The sequence below is a fragment of the Syngnathus typhle genome, linkage group LG4, assembly GCF_033458585.1.
Source record: "Syngnathus typhle isolate RoL2023-S1 ecotype Sweden linkage group LG4, RoL_Styp_1.0, whole genome shotgun sequence".
NCBI lineage: Eukaryota > Metazoa > Chordata > Actinopteri > Syngnathiformes > Syngnathidae > Syngnathus > Syngnathus typhle.
The window spans coordinates 8,421,006-8,441,504 of record NC_083741.1 but is presented as its reverse complement, the minus strand read 5'-3'; the positions used below and the strand labels follow the sequence as shown (position 1 = coordinate 8,441,504).

Sequence of the window (20,499 nt, the reverse complement as noted above, 5' to 3'; positions counted from 1 at the left end):
TGGTCAGTTTTGAAGGGGGCATGGTCATTTTTTTTTATTGGGGGTCATTTGTGTCACGTTATGACACAAATTACAAGGTGTCTGTATAGCAATTGATTTATTGGCCCGAATAACACAAAACAGCATATATACAATAACAAAAACATATTTACACTAACAAAAACATACTATGTGTACACTGACATATTTTAGATTTATAGTGGTACACTAAGTAAAAAAAGAAAAGAAATACGACCATCGGTGCATTTGAAAAAAAAAAAAAAGGGCTCCTCTTCAGTCCTCTTGCGGGGTGCGTTGGCACCTTTATTTGCCACAGACACTTAAGGGCCTGCCTTGCATGTCAAGCACTCAGCTTCATAAGGATCACGACCCTGGCAAAAGCACGGGAATTTTTTTAATTCAACTTCTCCGTGAACGTGCATTTTTGTTTCGACATTGCTTGTAAACATTCGGTGTAGACTGGCCAGCCCACCCTACTTCGTAGCAAAGTGACTAGATTTGAGCAGAAGGGCGTGACTTAAGTGACTTAATAATTAATTATTTGCGAACGATACAAACAAACTTGGAATTGAGTAAAATTGAACTAAATAGCAATTCTATTGACAATGTACTGTACAAGAATGTTTGAGCCAGTCCAACAAAATCCCGGACGATTTTTGAAATTCCCCCCGGATGTTTTTTTAGGGCTCAAAAGTAGGACATGTCCAGGGAAAAGGAGTGGGGAGTCAAATGACTCTCAAGAATTAAGTCACAGAATTCGAGATACCTACAACTGTATTATAAGTATTTGTATGAGTGATATCTACAATTTTGACTATACATAATTAAAGTCATTCATATATTCACGTAGATGTCTACAGATAATTATGTGAATTTTAAATATCGGTAAAGAGAAATTTAATTCACACCAATGACCAAATTGAAGTCTGTCCTCTGAAAAAATGTGCAAAAATTTGTTTTCAATAGAGATCTCTAACTCCAATTCAAAGTACCAAATGTCATTTTGACTATTCCTCAATAATAACATTGTAATATTTATATAATTATTTTAGATAATTGTCACAAAATTAAACATAAGAACAAAAACAAGACAATTATGTCTCCGCCGTTGGTGTTAATTTGTGGAATAATTGTGAGGATTATTTGAAAAGGTGCAAATCACCCCATGTGTTCACAAGGTTGGTTAAAGTTATAGTGGCGCCAAAATACTATATAAATCCGCTATTGATATGAATAATATATGTCTGCATGATGAATCACTTGAGGTAAATGTATTATACAAGTGTAAATTATAAGCACAGGTGTGTAAGGCTTTTGTTTGTTTTCCTGCAGATAGCAAGTAGAACTGAACAAGCTATCTTATACTTGTGATTAAGAGCATTTTTGTTCATAAATAAGATAATAGTGAACGAAATTGATAGCAGTAATACATAGAAAACAATGAGGTAGAACTAGCTAGGTGACTGTACTTCTTCCTACCACTGTTGATCTGAAACATAAACTGATCTTTCTTTTCTGTACTCCGAATTTGTATTTTTGTAATGTTCAACCAGCCAAGCACTAATTGAAACTTAATGTAAGACATCCGTGACTTGTAGAACTTCAATTAAGGTGAATTATAAAGAAATATTGAACTACAATTACAACTAGTCAACCGTAGGCCTAAATGTAGAAACAGTGGTACTTACGAACGCCTATACTTACGAACTTTTCGAGATACGAACCGGAACATCGCAATTTTTGTCTCTACTCTTGTGCTTTGTCATTGCCTGTTTGTCTCAGTCGACTAGGTCTCCAAAGACAACCGATATGAAACACGAAATCATAAAGGAGTATTGATAGATGGTCATTTATTAGCGATTGCGTTGCCAAAACACTCAGTAACCGAATGACAGTTGCGATTAGGAAGACCGTAGCTGTGGATATCTGAAGTATTGTTTCTGGGCATTGCTTGCCATCCTTGGCAAGATGCGGTGTTGATGATAGTTGTGAATAAGAAAAATATAGTTATGGAAATCTGAAATGTTTTTGACAAGGCAAACCTGAAAATGACACGTCTGGAACACATAACCAGTTTATTAGCTGGGAAAGAACATGCAGTACATTTTCCCTAGGCAGTTTTTTAATGTTATTATTTACTATGATGGTGGTGCTTAACATGTTTATTAGCAAGGTAATGATGCCAAAAGAACATACTTTTCTCCAGGCAGTTCTGAAACTTAATGACATACTTTACCATCCTAAGCTCACTCTAGCATAAGCGTGAGTAAAATGTTTCTTTCGCACACATGTAGACAACTGCCATACAAACCAAAAAGGACTCTCCTTTCAATATCCTCCCATTCTACGACACTGTCAGGTGTTGGGACTATTATTTATCACTTTTGTATTTTACAGTATTGATGTTGCCATTTTTTTTTTTTGAGAAAACAAAAGTCACATCTGTATAAGTTATTTAAGTGATGGGGTGCCACGGTGGAGCCCTGGTTAGCATGTCCGCCTCAAAGTTCTGAGGTGCAGGTTTTAATTCCAGCTCTAGCCTTGCTCAAAAACTCCCCTGTAATTGCTGCCTCAGCAAGCCAAAACTTCACATTAATACATAGTCATAGCATAAAAAGAGCTATCTATATGATATTCTGGTCGACATATAGCGCCTTTTAGTGGTGACAAGAAATGCCATCTTTCCATTGCCATGCACACCTTGAACGAATCAAATTGAAAATTTGTCAGAAAAGCCTCAAGACGATCATGCTTCACGTTGAATGTTGACTTTTTGGCAGAGTGCGTGCCCATTTGGGTATCACAATTCTATGACTCCTTAAGATGCTCTAACTTGACCAGATGAGTCTATTTTCTCAAGATTTCACCCATTTGATGAGAGACTAATCTTAGTTATCATTTACAGTTGTTATTTTCAATGTCACCTACTGGCTATAAGAAAAACCTGTATTATGCTTTGATTTTTTTTTTAAATGTCATGTTTGGAAGACTTTTCTACATATCATAGGTTTGGATGACAGTTTAGCCAGTTATGATGTTAAAACACAATATTCGCAAGTTTGTGCTAAATACCGTTGCCGTGGCAATTTGCCAAGAAAACAAACAGATGGTTTGTCTAAATCTTTACCAAAACGCATGAAATTTGGCACACACATCAGACCTGGCAAAATGATCAATATTTTGTGTTTACTGTTTTTTTTTTTTCAAGGTAAAGCCAATTGTACATTTCACCGAGATCTATGAAAAGTTGTAAGGATATGCAACAGCACCAGCCTTACAAAACAGTCTCTTGCAGCCATACTCCAAATCTGATCCACCGAACTAAGTACAGTCGCTACTGTGCTCACTTCACCAGAATTTATTGGACTATGATGTTTTCTTTTGGTAAACAGGATCACGCAATGGAAGCATTAAAACATTTTTGATGGCACTTTGTGAAAGAGTAGATACAAAATCAGGAATCCCAAGTGCGAGTCAACAAGTGTACTAGAGCCTTAAGAAATGAACACAACTTACTGAACAAGAACACTAAATACAAAGTTTCACATTAAGACAGATCTGTCAAATTTTAGCTCTTGTGAAAGGCAAATGCTGAAAGCTTTGAAGAGGGATCCATTGCTTTCTTCTTCTTGGCATTGTTTTCCTTTGCTTCTGCCTGACCAATTTCATTTTCTACACTGCCGCCTGCTTCACTTCGTTTTCTTTTCTTCAGGTCCATCACGTCATCAGCCGGGCCTTTTGCTCGCTCAGTCAATGCCTGAATAAAAATGGGCATACACATGTTAATTATAAGGGACACCAAAGGGGGAAGTGTGCATCTGTTTGGACGCAAGCTCCATGATAATGAGTGAACACACGCAGCAACACTTAGGCATGCAGTTGGAAATTGCATCCTGTCATGTATAATCACAATTGACAGGTTGCATCTCTTCAGGCCCACTGGCTCTCGTCGGCTACTTGCTCACGTTGCTCCTCCTTTCTCTTTGAGCAAAGACAAAAAGAAAGCACTTTCCTGAAGGTAAAAGCCCATTGAGTCCAGGATGAATCATCAGGCTTGATGACAGGACCAATGCTCCACGCACACTTCACTTGCAGATGTAGACTTATATATTCAAAGCAGCACACGTTACTTGAAGTGGCCACGCCTCACGTTTGAATTTTAAAGGGATTCGCTCTTCAAAAAGATAGATATTTGCATCTGTGGGTGAACAGCTTTCGCATGAAGGCCAGGAGTTTGCATGCGATACCAAATAACTACTTTTTTTTTTTAATCCAGTTATCAAATTGAGGATTGCTTGTTTAATCTCTCTAGTAGGGAAGTGCACATTCACCCCTGAAGGTACTATATTTTGACTCAACACGATGCGACTACATGTCATCTCAGAGTAGCACGAAGTATATTGTGATCGAATATACATACATACACATACACACACACACACACACGCACGCACGCACGCACGCACGCACGCACGCAACACACACATTAAAAAGCCTATGTAACAGTCACAAAGGAAAAACTGAATTAGTCAAATTTATGTATTATGTCTACCAGTGGTTCTTAACCTGGGTTTGATCGAACCCTAGGGGTTCGGTGAGTCGGTCTCAGGGATTCGGCAGAGCCTCCTCTGCGGAGGTCCGAACACACCTGATTTATCGTTTAATGCAAATCTGAACTGGTCTCACAAAGGCAACAGCAGAAGTCACACTGATTTGCAGGGATGTCATTTGTGTGAGTTCATGCATTGTGTTGATTTTGTTCTTCGAACAAGGTGATGTTCATGCACGGCTCATTTTGTGCACCAGTAAAAAACATCGATATCTTGAATTTGAAAAAAAAAATCATTTTTTTTTCACTAAAGAGGGTTTTGGTGAATGCACATATGAAACTGGTGGGGTGCGGTAGCTCCAACAAGGTAAAGAACCACTGATGTATACTATTATATGATCAGTGATTGTTTTCTATTTTGTCTTATACGTATAAGTGCCAAACTTACTACAAAATGATAGTAGCAGTAAAAGTTGTAAATAATGTTGGTTCTGCCCTTAATCGACAACAGAAATGTGCTTCAATTTTTGTAGATACAGAACAATCTTTAATAATAATTTTCAAGATACTGAAAAATCAACTGAGCAGCGTTGTCTTGTCAGAGCACGCAGTTAGTTCACTCTCCAACTATTTTACTAATAGAACTCAATGTGTCAAGCATGATGACTCTGATGTTTTGACAATTACTCAGGGTGTGCCACAAGGGTCTATTGTTGGACCACTTTGTTTTACAAAATATGTATGAATCAATCATGTGGGACAGAATGTAAGTCAAGTTGTAATTTTTACGCTGATGACATGACAGTGTATTCTTTTGTGACTACCATTAACTATTCACAAAATACATTTAATGTAGTTTGCGACAGTGAAAATGTCCCTGAACACAAGCAAATGAAAGTGATGTTTTCTAATAATAAAGTTAAGCAACAGAATATTCCTCCTATCGCTACTCCTGACGGCTCAGTCATGTTTTCACTGCTTTAAAATATTTGGCATCTTGATTGATGAGTTTTTGTCTATAAAACCTCACGTTGATGCCCTTGTCAATAAGTTACGACTGAAATTGAGTTTCTACGTTAGAAACAAATGTAGTTTTTCTTTCCATGCAAGAAAGAGACTTTAACATTGCTTCCATAGACCTTATATACATGCATGCCCCAATCGAGGCACTACATATTCTTTCTCTCATGCCTCACCATGCTTAAGAGTGTATCTTTAGCATAAGTCTGATGGACTTTATGCTCGTCATTCCCAGGATTTGTGTACACAAGTGCCCCTAAGTGTCAGGACACAGAAAGGACAGATGTCTTTTCAATATTGTGCTCACACTGACTGGAACTCTCTGCAAAGCACAATAAAACTATCAAATCTTGGAACTTTATCTCAGTTTGACTAGATTCTGAAGGTCTTGGAATCATATTGTGCTGCATCTGCTGCTTTTTATAAATGTCTCTCAATTTTTTTGTTGTTTTTTAAATCCTCTCCTGTTCTTATTCTTTGACTTTTAATGTTTATTTGTAATTATTTTCTTGGGTTGTGGTGTTGCCTCTTGGCCAGGACTCCCTTGTAAAAGAGATCTGTGGATCTCAATGGAGATTTTCCTGGTTAACTAAAGGTTAAAGAAAAGAAAAAAAAAAATTAAACAATTGTAAAATAAATGTCTAGACAATAAATTACCAGATGAAACTCACCTGTGGCATTGTATGAGGTGAAATAGACATGTTAGTGGCCCAACAATGAGTGCAACTGTGCTTTTCAACACTAAGACAAAAATGTTTGTATCGACACGAAACAAAGTAGTAGACTACTGGTACGCAAATAAGAGCTGTAAATGAGCCTGAAAACAGAAATTTAGCAATGCCAACTGCCTATGTCCCTCAGTGTAATCATGAGATCAATGATTTGTGCCTTCACTGCCATCACACATTCAATCGGGTTCCCAGGCAACAAGCATACTCGCCCCCACCACTTCCTCCCCCTTCTGTATGAAGCATCATCCAGCTGCCAACTAAATGAATGCAAGGTCACGACTGGGTGACTTGCTCTCAACACCTATAATGTCACCTCTAAACACTGGCAAAAAAAATAATTGATCATGATGAATGTGCATCAGAAAATATGAAGTGGGGGGTTTAGGCCGTAATATACAAAAATGCCATGTGTGATAAAAAGCCAATTTTTCACACAGATTGTTGTTAGTGCCAAATAAACATTGCAGTGTTGATTTTTAAAAAAAATGATTAGGCCACTTGTTCATTGTGATTTTTCAACAAGTAAATCATCCAACCATTTTCTTAACCACTAATCCTCACGAGGGTCACGGGTGTGCTGGACCCTATCCCAGCTGTCATCAAGCACAAAATATTCAATCACGAGGAACAAGTCAAAAAGAAAATAAGAGCAAACTCTTGTAATGCCCTAATTGGCCACAACATGGTCCCCAAAGAAATCAGGACAATTGAGAGGGTGAAACACTCAACACTTATCCCAAATATTCATGCAATGTTTCCTCCTGCTCTTCTTCTTACGATTTTAATCTGGAAGCCAATTGAACCCTAACCCCAGGAGTTTCAGTGAAGCTGTGGAGTACTTCAAGTGAAGAAGAAACTCCAACAACTCACTCACAATCACACCTACACTCACCAAAGATTCTATGCTCAACAAATGTTTTTAAAATGTAATCCACTCAATGCAATATTTAGTAGGTGTTTCATACCAGTCGCTCCTCTGCTGAAAGATTCCTGAAGATTCCCATAGCCTCCTTGATGATGTCCATTTCTTCCAGGTCAGGGTGGTCTCCTATGATGTTCTTCCTGTTCTCTTCCAACCACAACTGGAAGCCTGTTTTCGGTCTAACGGTCAGCAAAAGCCTCAAATGAGAACAAAATCTTCTCCCATTTGTTCTTAATTTGTTGCTGCAATGTGAATCACTGAATAATTACTGTAAATGTACACATTAGACAACACCTCTGAAGATCACAATGTCCAACTGGCATAATCCTCTTTGGCATTTACTGTGACTATCAAAATAAACAACTAGCTTTGGATGTATTTACATCTTATACCTCTTCGTTTCAGCATTGTCGACTGGTGAGGGAGAAGTTGGGAGATCTGCATGCTTCTGTTGATTATCTCTGGTCTCCATGCTCTCCTCGGTCTTCTTATTGACTGTCTTTACACTCATCTGCAGGAGAGTGGACTGAGCCTGGGTTGAAAATTCATACACAAGATATCAATGTAAGTCTTCAATTATTTCTATTGTTGTATGCACAATCATAAACTTACACATGTACAGTATGCGTGCTGCGTGAGTGGTTCTTGCAGAAACCTGCGCTACCATTTTCTACGATCAGGAAGCTCAAAATTATACCTAATAGTACCTTTGTCTTTCCTCGAGTGGGGAGTGGTTTGAGGACCGGGCTTTTGTTCGACTTCCCTGCAGATGAAGTTAGTGGAGCCGACTTCCTGCTGGACGTCATGTTGTCCAGGATGTTTGTCATACGAGGATGACAAGACACAGGAGAGGATTTCCCAGAACCAAGAACCTGCAAGAATCCATCAAAAACTTTAGTCGGTATAGATTGATTAACATCCCTAACCACTTATTTGTTTAAAATATGTACACAACTCACCTTGAAAGGGTTTGAGCGCCCAACGCTGCTAGCTGCAAAAGCAAATAAGACTTACAGTAAATCACTCAACTCGGAATTGCCGCCATTTCTAGATTCCATTATCAACATGGTCACAACCACACTGCTGTTCCATCAAACTATACCAGAATTCTGATTCTTTCTTGTGATTTACCTATAGAGATCATATTCTCTATGTATCGTGCAGCCTCCTCACGTTTGCTACTCATCTTAGGGATGCGAAACAACCTCATAATAATTCTTCCATCCATACCCTCTCTTCGGGTTTGATTCATTGAAATCGCAAATAGCGGGTGCTAAATGGCATGTTCAATCACTGACAGATTGCTGGCAAGAGGTGTAAAGGTGGTGGAGACCACAACATTTAAAAGAGCAGTTTGACTTTTAAGTAGCTCTGATAGTTTCTAGGGTCTGACAATTAATCGTCTAGCCGATTAAATCAGACAATTATGGCCCTGCCTTAGTCATTCATCAATGCTGCCCTTTCACAATTTGTTGAGTCATATTTACATTGAGATCATTTCAAATGGAAACATACAGACAATTGATTCAGGACAGACCTTGCTCACCGAGAGCGGCTATTTGCTTTGACGGTGATCCTGGAACTTTGGCAAATGGGTTTAGACCTGCAGAATCAGACATGAGCCATTAGTATGAAATAACTGGCAACCATAAAGAGAACATATGTAAAGCAAGCTGGGAGTAGACTGACACTTTGGGGCTTTGGCTCCATCTTCAGGTTCTATTGTCTGTGGGTCCTCTTGCTCCTCAAGGTCTTGGCTCCGCTCATCCTCCAGTGTTTCTCTGCGGTGATGCTTTTCTTTGACCTCAATCTGGTCATAACTGTCATGACTACATGATTGGACATTAAGTCAGTATATTGCATCTCTATATCGATCAAATGTACCTAGGTGACGACGGCACTCTGCAGCGATATCTCACGAGAAAGGTCACATTGCTTCATATGTTGGAATTACCTCGATGGAGTCCGCCTGATGTCGGAGTATTCCGTCTCCTCCTGCTCCTCCTGAATTTGGCTGGCTTTTTCCAGAGCAACCTGACTGAGCCGTTGCGCGAGTGCCACGCGTCTGGATCTCGAGGCGTATCGAATGGCCAGCGTCACCACGTTTTGAGTCATGAGTTCCGCCAACTCAACGCAACGAAACTCTCTTTCCAACTTACATGACAACTAGAAGGAGCAAAGTTCAAGGAATCAGTCAGGACGACAGACAATCATAGCACAAAATTAGACTCAAACTGACTGCAAACATCTTCATCAGCAGCTCCTGCTGCTCTTTCTGTGACTGACTCTGTCCAACCTCATCGACTTCATAGCCGCTGGAGGACAGGAAGCTGTAGTGGTTGTGGAAGAGCATGGAACGCCAGAACTGTTCCTGAAGGATTAGATAAGAAGAATGGGTATATCAAATCCAAAATTCTATATTGCACTTCCAGTGAATCAGAAAATGCAAATCAGAGAAGAAAACGGAGCTTTGTCTGGTTCAAATATCTATCGTCAATAACAAAAAAAACCACACAGGGAGCAAAATGAAAGATTTGATATAGGACAGCTGGATTGGATGAAAAGAAACATTATGTCTTGCAAATGATAACTGTACAACGTTACCTCCATCTGTCCTTTCTCAGTGGTTGTTTGACATAGAGGCAACTTGAAAGGCAAGATGGCCACAGCCGGTCTGGGCAGGGTAGGGGGATATCTCGAGCCTTTACAAGGTATGCACCTGGAAAAAAAGGTTTGCAATATTTATTAAACTGTACTGTCTAGGAGTGTTAATTTTAGCCCCCGGCTACCCCTTCATTGTGGTGAACACAAAAGCAAACATGCATTTGTAACTTGACAAACACCTGACGAGACATAGCAGTCAAATCTATCATGCAAATACCATCGTGAAAATTATTTAAAGAAGTAGCCAGGAGCCTATTCTGACAAGTGTTCCGATCAAAACTGCCATCTCGGAAACCTCAGACTAGAAAACATGGTCCATCATGACGATATTGGAAGCAACCTGTTCCCACTTGTTTTCGTTGGTGCACGATTGATAGTGTGCAATTTCCTGCTTACATACATATTTGTTCGTTTGTTGCTATTGTATGCAAGGTTGGAAGCTAATAAAATTGATTCTCAAATTTGTAGCCTTTTATTACCATTCATTTACTACAAGAACCGATATTGCTGATATTTAATCCATCAGAGATTTCTTAGAGATGAACACCCGTAATAATTTTTATCACTGAACTCACCTGAGTTGCTGAGGGTTCTCATGCACACCAACTACCCAGTAGTGGTCTGATTTGCTTTTGCACGTCTCTCTCGTGTTGCACACTGGTGTCCAAGTCAAGCCCAGGGAGCGGTTCAGCATTCGTACCACCCCATCAGAATCCACGTAACATGGGGTACCTGAAAATATACCACCGGGCTGACATCTTTAAAATCCTTAAATGAAAACAAAACAAGGCATATAGTTTTGTTGATTACTTAGTTCTATCCACTTTTTACTGTGGATGTAAATATTTTTCTTAAAATTGGTTGAAATATTTTAGTATTTAGTAGGGTTCTCTAAAAATTAAAATGATCAAAGAAATGTCGTTAGTACCCTCAGCGGTAAATCCAAGCCAGCATAGATAAGATTTGTGAGAGATCGGAAGAGGTTCCCCATTGATGATTTGCCTTTGTTTCCGACCAAACTGCAGGAGCTGCACGGCCAGTGCCTGCTCCCCGTCGAAACCGGTCCCTGGTGATTTAAAATGACACAAAGAATCAAGTATGCACTTTTCAATGCTTCATCAACCTATGAAGTAATTTTTATTGAAGCAGGGGTAGAATGATAAATTGTTCATCATATTATACAGCAGATTTGGTCACAATACCTTAGATTACATAGTGTGGCAATTTAAATTATGTATTCATTACAACCCGTCGACGTATTCATTACAACCAATGATGTTTCGGCATTTTAAATCGAGGAATGAAAAAAGAAAGAGGCGTCTTTATGGCAATGAGTAAAGACAACAGCAGTCAGGTAAGCAAGGCAACATAAAATTTTGCTGTTGTTTTGAAAGTTTTAGTAGTTGAGAACCATCAGCTGTGTGTGTGTGTGTGTGTGTGCGTGTACCTCTGTGGTATACAATGAGCAACTGCTCTCCATGTCCTGCCATGCAAACAACAGCTCCCGGTAGACTGAAGATTTCTCTCTGAACTCCTCCGATGGAGAATAGCCTGACCATGAGTGCGTTGGTGGCGACTGCCGCCCAGCCTTGACCAAGACACAATGCCTTTGCGTCCTCCCCCTTGGGCAAGTCAAGCATCCACTCCTTGTTGGTGTCCCATGATGAGAAGTGAAGACAGTGTATTTTACTAAGAATGCAAAGAGAACAATGTTTCAATTGCTATGAAACCATGTGGAAATTTATCGTGGTCACGGCCCGGACTGTGGGGGCTAAGTGGCTGACATATAATTGCTCATCACCGTTTTGACTGGACACCGATGGGCATACCTTGCTAGCTCAGCCGAGCTGGGGCAGGCGAGGAGCACGGCCTCCTGGGAAACATCAGCCATTGTGTGGCCCAGCGTGTTAGTGAAGTGCATGGTGTGGTGCACAGCCGTGTCGTGAAACTCCACGTCGATGGCATTATCCTGCTCGTCATTGTAGCCTCGCACTGTCCCTACAGAGTTCCACATCTGAAGGAAAGTTGGCATTAGAAACGCACTTTTGGTAAACTGCAACTGAAACTTATTTCACAAAACTGTGAGGCATGAATAGTTAAAAAATGCCTTATCATAAACTACCATAAAGCGGTGAGTGAGTTGGATAGGAGTGGAGCCTGGTTGAAAAGCTTTTTGGGGTGGCGTTGGTTGCGGCCCTTCATAGACCGGGCGCAAGGCCGCAGGCAGAGGCGCTGCAGTCATCACGGCACTGTCCGCATCATCGTCATCTCCAAATTTAGCTGGCCTTAACGAGCCTGAATCTGTGGAGTGATATCATTAGAGACCACAATGGAAATAATAATAACATACTAACACGACAAAGTTTGTATAAGCATTGCCCACAACCAGCAGTCCAGGGTGTTCATCTAATATTTTAGACTAGTGAAAAGTGTGTTCTGTGCTACAATCGAGTTCTGGCCCTATGGGCGGTGACGTCACTCAAATTTGTGCAGCAAATTTTAGTTATCGACCTTTGCAAATACAGTACTGAAGTCATAATCACACAAATTTTTTTCTTTACCTTCTAGTCTATGATTATAAAACAATCAGATGGGGGGAAAAAAAAGGATGGTAAATGAGCATAACTTCTTGTTCCGCGAGCCAGTCATACCTTTAAACTACACGTTTTAATTAACCTCTATTCATTCTGTCACCAGGCACCGAACACTCACCTAGTGAATTTTCATCATCCAGTATGGCTCCTCCTCTGTTCTTTACCCGCCCTGTTGCAGGTATGACAAAATCGTCATCATCGTCCTCCTCATCTTCATTGACCGCACTGAATGTTTTCTTCGCAGGGGAGTTAGCATCACTCAATCCATCATCCATGACCCTGTCATCATCTTCATCAAATAGATCTTCGTAGCCTTTCTCTCCTTTTTCTCCAGTCGCCTGATGAAAAGCCAAAAGACGTTAAGCGTAGCATCATAACAATTAATAACAGGTCATTTTAAAACTGTGTATATTTGTGGGTGACGTAGGGTAAAAAAGCAAGTAATTGACCCCTGCACCAAAATAGTTGATCAAGATTACGTTGGACTTTGCCCCATCTTGTGGCATCAATAAGCAATTCAAAATCTTTTGGGTCCTCTTCAGTTTTTATCCACCACAGAAGAACACTTCATTTGTTAAAATCCAAATTCCCGTTATCTTATGCAGAGACCTTGTAGAAATAATGAAAGTCATTGTAACTCAACGGTTTCGTGAGACGCTTGAAGCTAAAGTGTGATAGCTACGACACAAAATTTAAACACAATACTAAGCTGTTGAAAATCGAAATAAATGTTTAGACACAATAGAGTGCTACCTTAGAAGAGGTGGTCTTAGACCCAGATGCACTGAAACCCTCCAGCAGGCCCAGGCATCCCTCATTGTCTGTGTAAGCAATATGTTTGCCGGATGGGTGCCAGGCTAAATCGCACACTGTGAAGCCCTTCTCGTGCTTCTGCCTGCAGAGTAAACAAGGCAAGTTGAACAAAACTGTCATCTATTATTATATTGAAATGACTTCAAATAGGAAAGAACGACTGGGTTCAAACGAATATCCATTCAGTTACAATGTTGTATTCAAATTTTCCCAGAAATGACAAGATTCCACAAATATTACATACCGCTCAACACACAGTTTGCTTTCAATGTCCCATACTGTTATGAAACCCCCAACGCTGGCAGCAGCAAGGAAGTCTCCACATGGAGACCATGCTGCCACATTGATGGGCTGAAAGCAAAAAGAGTCAACATTGTAAAGATGTATCATATTTACCTCCTGGCAAATATTCAAGCCATATTTTTGGGAATTGTCGCAGTACTGCATCAAGTCTGTACTATGGAATTATATTACCTATTATCATTTTGTTTGCAAATGTTCCGGTTTGCAATGACAAATTACTGATGTCGGATAATGGCTTACATTAAAAAAGAAAAAAAAAAAGACTTCAATGACTTGTTTAACCAGTGTCATAACAAAATGATTACATGTACAGTACTCAAGAATGGATTTGAGGATGGATTTCTCGCCATCAATGTAGTCAAAGCTTCACTAGACAGTCCAAAAGATGGAATAACCAGATCAGGGCCTACAAATATTGGTTGGAACTATTTGCCACCTCCTCCATATTTATAGTTTAACAACAAAAATGCTAAACTGTATTTTTAGTGCCAACAAAATGCTGTTTAGTACTCTCCAAATCACTTTGTTACATTTTTTTTTTTTAATATGTGTAGAGGCACACTACCACTCTATAAAAGAAAAACCAAACCAAAACAACTGTGTCAAACACACCTGAGTCAGCAGATCATCTGACAGGGTGCTCACATGATTCCAGGACCCTCTCTCATACAGGTGAACTTTGGTCTCCACGGGAACTGCCAAAAACTGATGACAGATAATGTGCATACATCAATTAGATAAGCCAGGAAAACGATACAAAATGGACAGTTTGGTCTCTTAACCTTTGCTGTGTGAGGTTGCCAGGCCAGGCGACATAATGATTTTGCATTGCTGACGTCATTAGTTTTCTTCAGCAGAGGCCAGCTGATCACCTGAGCCTGAATTTGTGAACAAAATCCAATCAGATAAACCAGGCACAGTATGAAACAACATTATGCAGACAAGTGTTTGGCTTTGACGTACCTGCTCCTCAATATTCCACACAATGACTGAGCCATCGCAGCTGGCAGACGCCTGGGAAAAGAAGCATTTGGTAGGAATTGATGGTCCAGGTTTTTTTTATATACACACCCCCACGGGGTTGTCTTGTCAAGGCCTGAGGGTCAAGGCTAACTACGGAGTTACGTAAAGAATGAGTCTTTTTTTTTTGTTTTCTTTCAAATTAACACATTAATATTGAAGGCCACAAAATCGCAAATCAAATTCGGTCAAAAATCTGTTATATGAGATCGTTGCATTATGTACAAATTAGTAAAAACATTTTTAAATCAGGAAAATCCCATATTTTGCATTACAGCGTGTAAAAAAAATAAAAATAAAAATAAACAAATAAAAAGAAGAAAATCACAATCCACACTAATTTTGATTGCTATTAAAATCCCAGGGCTCCGGCCCTCCCTGTGTGGAGTTTGCATGTTCTGCCCGTGCAGGTTTTCTCCAGGCACTCTGGTTTCCTCCCACATCCCAAAAACCTGCTTGGTAGGCCGATTGAACATTTCAAATTGCGCCTAGGTGTGAGTGCGAGTGCGGATGGTTGCTCGTTTCCGTGTGCCCTGCAATTGGCTGGCAACCAGTTCAGGGTGTCCCCCGCCTAGTGCCCCATGACTGCTGGGATAGGCTCCAGCACGCCCGCGACCCCCGTGGGGACAAGCGGTATAGAAAATGGAGGGATGGATTAAAATCCCAATTAAATTAAAGAGATGATTTATTCATTTCAAAACGTGGTAATTAATCAAGTACCAAAACTACTCAGAAACACTGAATTCTTGAACACTCTATTCTTTTTAAAGAAAGTAGAAAATGACCTTGTGAAATTAAATTATACAAACAACACACCGTATTCAGAGTACTTTCACAATGTCGGAAACTGGCAAACACATTGTGTTATTTGGCATATTACAAATTTTTCTTTAACTATTTCTTAGGATTATGAGAAGCTAAAATCGAAATCACAATTTCGATTACTTGGACAGCCCTATTTTACTGAACGAAGTGTGTCAACAGTGAGGACAGCTATGACAAGGTGAGGTACTATACAGTGGAAAAGAATCTATAAAGATGTATTTTGGAACAAATGGTAAAGATATTTTGATGGTCCGGTGGTCTACTTCAACTATAACTCAAGTTTAAAAATGTGCATTATTGTTCTTCATAATGAAATACATGGCGTAAATGTACCTACCAGAAACTCATCTTTAGGGTCAAAGGTGACACTGAGGACAGGTGCTTCATGGCCCCGGAGGGTTTTCTGCTGGCTGCTGTCTGATACTTCCACCACTTTAACCAAAAAGTCACTGAACCAAAGAGAGAACTGACAAATCAGTACATGCACACTGGGTACTTGCAGTCAAAATGGTCAGCACAAACAAGAGGCATGTCAGCTGTAGACAATTCTGATTTACATCAACGTCTAACAGACGCCTATTTCTCAAGATCAATATAACAACAAACAAAAAAAACATTGTGAAAATGCCACCATCAATAAAGCACGGCGCTCTCCACAAATCAATTCCGGTAACAGGCAGACACCTCCAATCACCACTAATCATAAACCAATCTATATGCTGCTCCGTCTGTGTGCCGGAAATGTGATTCAAGCACGTCAATGTATGAGGGTCATCTGTGCGCGATAATAATCGTCAACATAAAAACATCATTGTCCGCCGTCAGTCATAAATGCGCTCAAAACTGAATTCAACCGATGTAGCATGCAAGGATTCTTTCCTAGCTGTCAAACATGTGGCCTGAGCATAGCAAATCCGCATGGTTTGACAAAATCAAAGTGACATTTGCTTATCTTTCAGCTCTTTCGGAGTATCTCTAGTTGAAAAGCAGAGAAGAGGATATGGGCAAGCCACTGGACATCCTTACATTTTATTAACCGCACAACAATATACTGCCCATGAAGCAAATCAATAATGTGACAATCTCGATTAAAATATTTTGCGTTGCTGTTGAGCTTGCTCAGCGACAGCAAAACTAAATAAATCTATGATGATTGTTTTTTATTCATCAAAAAGGCTGCAGTAAGATGCGCAATTACGGAGAACAACTCAATTCATTTTAGAGAGGAGAGGCTTGGAGAAGCTTGATACCATAAGCATTTAATTAAGACGCTTAACATGGAGAATTAGTCAACTAACTTAAGTCACTTAAGTCAACCATAATAATAAGATCTCTGCATTAATTTTCGGGATTGCTTATTTCGGTTAGTGTCACAGCAGAAGCTGATCACAAGTCAATCACTAAACAGGACATTTTTCACACTACAGACAAATATGAGGCGTGAGGAAAATGTGTAACTTAACTTGAATATATACTAAGTGATTGTGAATAATTATCTTTACCATCATTTGAGCATGGGGAAAATGAAGACAACTCCAAACCATGTAAGTACTTATGTTGTCAAATTACGGTATTGAATTCAGCCACCACATGAGGCAGATGCAGTGATGGAGGAGGCTGATAAAAATAGCATTGTTCTGAGCTGCTGTCTTCATGACGTAGGTTGTGCGAATGACGCACTGATAAGTAGTTTATATGTTTCTGCTCTTCATACGTCAGAAAATAATTCTGGATAAATTCTACTTCTGATAAAAAATGGATTTGGGATGTTTAATGGCCAGGCCGAAATTGCAGTTTCCTGCAAGTTAAGGCTGCGGACATGCAAACCTATGGTGACAAACAATGTGGAACCTTAATGCCATTTCAAGCGATACTGGTTTAGATATTTCTTGCTAGGCAAGATTTATTGACAAGCAGCATGTTCTGCGGGTGCAAAAATGTATTGTCGTACAATGCTCTCAATTACTGCTCCTTATTTGCTCTAACCTAAATAAATGAATGACTGTTTATTTTTTTTTAAAAGTCAAGGTTTTCGTTCATGTTCTCAAACAATAAAAGAATTTGAAATTCTACCTTGTGCGTCTTCAACTAAAATATCAATGTTTCTGTTATAATGAATGGTCTAAGTGTTCTGAAATAAAAACATACAGCTTGTGTCAAAATATAATTTCACTGAATGGATACTTTGACACAGGGATGAGCAACTAACGGCCGCACATCGGTTGGCCATTTAATTAATTAAAAATAACTACATATCCCAAGACTTTAAAAAAAAGAAAAAAAAAACTATGCTAAACATTTGTGAGAAAAGTGCATTGCCTGTAGAGAAACCTAGAAAGTAGGGGTGCATCGATCGATCGGCCAGATCGCTATCGAGCTAGTGTGAAGCTAAGAATATGATATGTGCACTGATAATAAAACATGTAAAAGCAGGTAAATTAAAATGCTCGAAGTGCTTGGAAAATGTGTCAAAAGAGAAGGTGTATTTTCAGACCTGGAGCCGACAGCAACTTTGGATCCACTGGAGTTGAACGTGACGTGTGTGGCGTTGGTAGTGAACCGAGTAAGGATGCCGTCCGGCTCACCATCAGGAAACGTGTGAATCTGCACCGTGTTATTGGAACTTGCTGTCACGAGCTTGCCATTCTGAATACAGAATATGGGCCATCTGATCAAAATTGTTTGATGGAAAGCAACCACAATAGACTTTTTACAGCATAATGAAAATGTTCATTAGGAAAATTAGCAACCTTGAGTGCCAATGAATACGCTTTTTCGCCAACAGTGATGAACCTTGGATCATCATCATCTAGATTCTCCCATATCCGAACATCACCATCGTGTCCACAGGTCACAATGAACCTGAGAAGAATCAGAAGTGAAGCTTTTAAGCTGTGGGGACTGCAAATGGTCAAAATGGAACATTTTCTTTTTAACCATGCTAAAAAAAAGTTCCTACTGGGCGTTTACATTTATTGTTTAGGTTGACGCTCACCTTGCTTAAGGAAACAGGGCAATGAAATAAAAACATATGGTATTTTCTTGTGTCCAATATTTGAGTAAGAAGACAAAAACTAAAGTTGAAAACTGAATGTCTTGTATATTTTTTGGAGTGAAATATATTTTGGCTACCATCATTTGCAGCATGTAAATGTTGTTTAAATGGAATAATTGGGATTGACAACCAAATGCAAACAGTGCTACATAAATTTGAGACCTGTAGTTAGGTCTAAAAAATGTATAAGATCAAACAAATGTGTGGAGAAGTTCAACTGAGCGTAATGTCACATCGCTTTTGCCGTAATTATATGATATAAAATACGTAAAGCTGACTTACTTCCCAGTGTCATCGAAGCAGACTTCTGTGTGTCCCTCTGAATGCCCGTAACGCATAGGCTTCCTTTCACAAGGCATTTTGACAAACTAATAGATCAGAAAAGGAGGAAAACAATCAAAAGTTTGTTGATTTATTAGAATAGATAGCACGTTACTGTCCATAACATTTTGTTACGCTTCCCCGCTTCAGAGTTAAGCTAACAAAGAAGCCCGGGCTAATAAAAATCAAACGAATATACAGCAAAATCAACATAATGAAACTTATTTAGGATCATCCTTTGATGATCAAACTTTGCCGATTAACGTTTACTGGAAACTTACAACTCTGCCTGAAGACTACTCAATGTTGATCTACGTCTCCTGAATCTCCCGCGTTTCGTTGTATACAGGAAACCGGCGTCGAAAGTCCCGCGAATTACGTGATGACATTACATCAGACACGCCTACTTTGTTAAAGCGACGCAGAGCCGGAAGTACCAAAAAGCGTTGTTTTTTTAAAAGAAACTTTATTGTAGTTTAGAAAACCAAACTAGACAACAAATATTCTTTGCATATGCCAGACAATCTACGTATTGCCAGAAGGAGCATCATGTATAGGTCCTAAGTACACATATGAAATATAAATACAATTAAGATACAAATATGGAACCAAAAGATTGCAAACATAGTATTTATGTGTAAAACCACTATACCGCTGCTTGAATGAAAATAATGTATTTTGATGGCATGTTTTACCTCAAAAGTGGATTCTTCTTGGGCAGTTCACTCTCACGTCCAGAATGAAGAAGTAGAGAGAGTTATATTTCTCAAATGAGCACAAAACCACATATTTTAAACCATGAAACTGAAATCATTCAAAATATTCAATCACTTTATCCACATTATGGTTTATAATTGGAAGTGCAATTTGAAAGTCATACTTGTCACTGAATATAACTTCTTATAATGTAATACAGCTAAACAAACCAGTGAATTTTTAACATATTTGTGGATCAAAAATTTATGATAGTTCCAAATATATTTCAGTAAACCAAAATACACCACAAATCATTGAGAATTGGAATTCTTGCAGTCTGTTCTTATGTGATTTAATTTAATATCAGAGCCAGACAAAACTTTTCATTTCGTTGATTAATGATTCAAGTCACAATTGACGTGTGTATTGTTGATATAGTATGTACTGTGAAAAGGTCGGAGGCAGGCATTATTGATTTTTTTTCTTCAAATGTATAAAGTCACACCTGTGTCAACATCGTCCATGATGAGTGAATTCTGAGATATTCACTCATCATTTGCAAATACGTTTGTGGTTGTGGAAGCTGGTGAGCATGGTTGCTGCTGATGTGTCGCTTTTCTTCTTCATATTCACTTGTTTTAGCAAGGTATGAGAAATGACTCTTCACCCAAATGTTGTGACCTCTCGTTCACAGTCTGTCAAAAGAATTGTTTGTTCCAATAATAGGAATTCTGCCAGCACAAAAGGGATTGCATCTCATTTGAGAGCAACCTGCATGAGATGGGCTGTTTCTGTTTCTTTGCGTAGGTGAACGTGGACCACCGTTTCACACCTGTGGCCCAACAAAAGGGGTCGATCAAATCATCTCCCTGATTCACATGAACTCAAACCCACCAATTACTACATTCTGCTTTGTGATCACAGATCACAGAAGATAGTAAAAAATATGCCAAAATGAAGTAGATTAACAGTAGAATTACGTCATT

At 39.2% G+C, this 20,499-nt stretch overlaps 1 protein-coding gene across 3 annotated transcripts; it reads right to left on the bottom strand.

Annotated features, from left to right (window-relative positions):
- Positions 1-1,833: 1,833 nt before the first annotated feature.
- Positions 1,834-20,499, bottom strand: wdhd1 (WD repeat and HMG-box DNA binding protein 1). 3 transcript variants are annotated; one of them, XM_061276785.1, is made up of 26 exons: positions 19,513-20,499; positions 18,779-18,864; positions 18,192-18,303; positions 17,936-18,087; positions 15,779-15,890; positions 14,560-14,610; positions 14,379-14,474; positions 14,209-14,301; positions 13,538-13,644; positions 13,234-13,375; positions 12,599-12,818; positions 12,009-12,187; positions 11,716-11,900; positions 11,334-11,575; positions 10,815-10,952; positions 10,462-10,618; positions 9,827-9,941; positions 9,462-9,593; positions 9,177-9,388; positions 8,912-9,051; positions 8,760-8,825; positions 8,182-8,213; positions 7,930-8,094; positions 7,615-7,754; positions 7,266-7,401; positions 1,834-3,757 (listed from the first exon to the last, which is right to left on the bottom strand). In XM_061276785.1, the coding sequence occupies exons 2-26, from the start codon at positions 18,853-18,855 to the stop codon at positions 3,569-3,571; spliced, it is 3,390 nt and encodes a 1,129-aa protein (XP_061132769.1). In that variant the 5' UTR covers positions 18,856-18,864; positions 19,513-20,499; the 3' UTR covers positions 1,834-3,568. The 3 variants fall into 3 exon arrangements, with proteins under 3 accessions (XP_061132769.1, XP_061132768.1, XP_061132770.1); XM_061276784.1 differs by lacking the exon at positions 19,513-20,499 and adding an exon at positions 19,099-19,217; XM_061276786.1 differs by lacking the exon at positions 19,513-20,499 and adding an exon at positions 19,099-19,217 and having other exon boundaries at positions 8,769-8,825.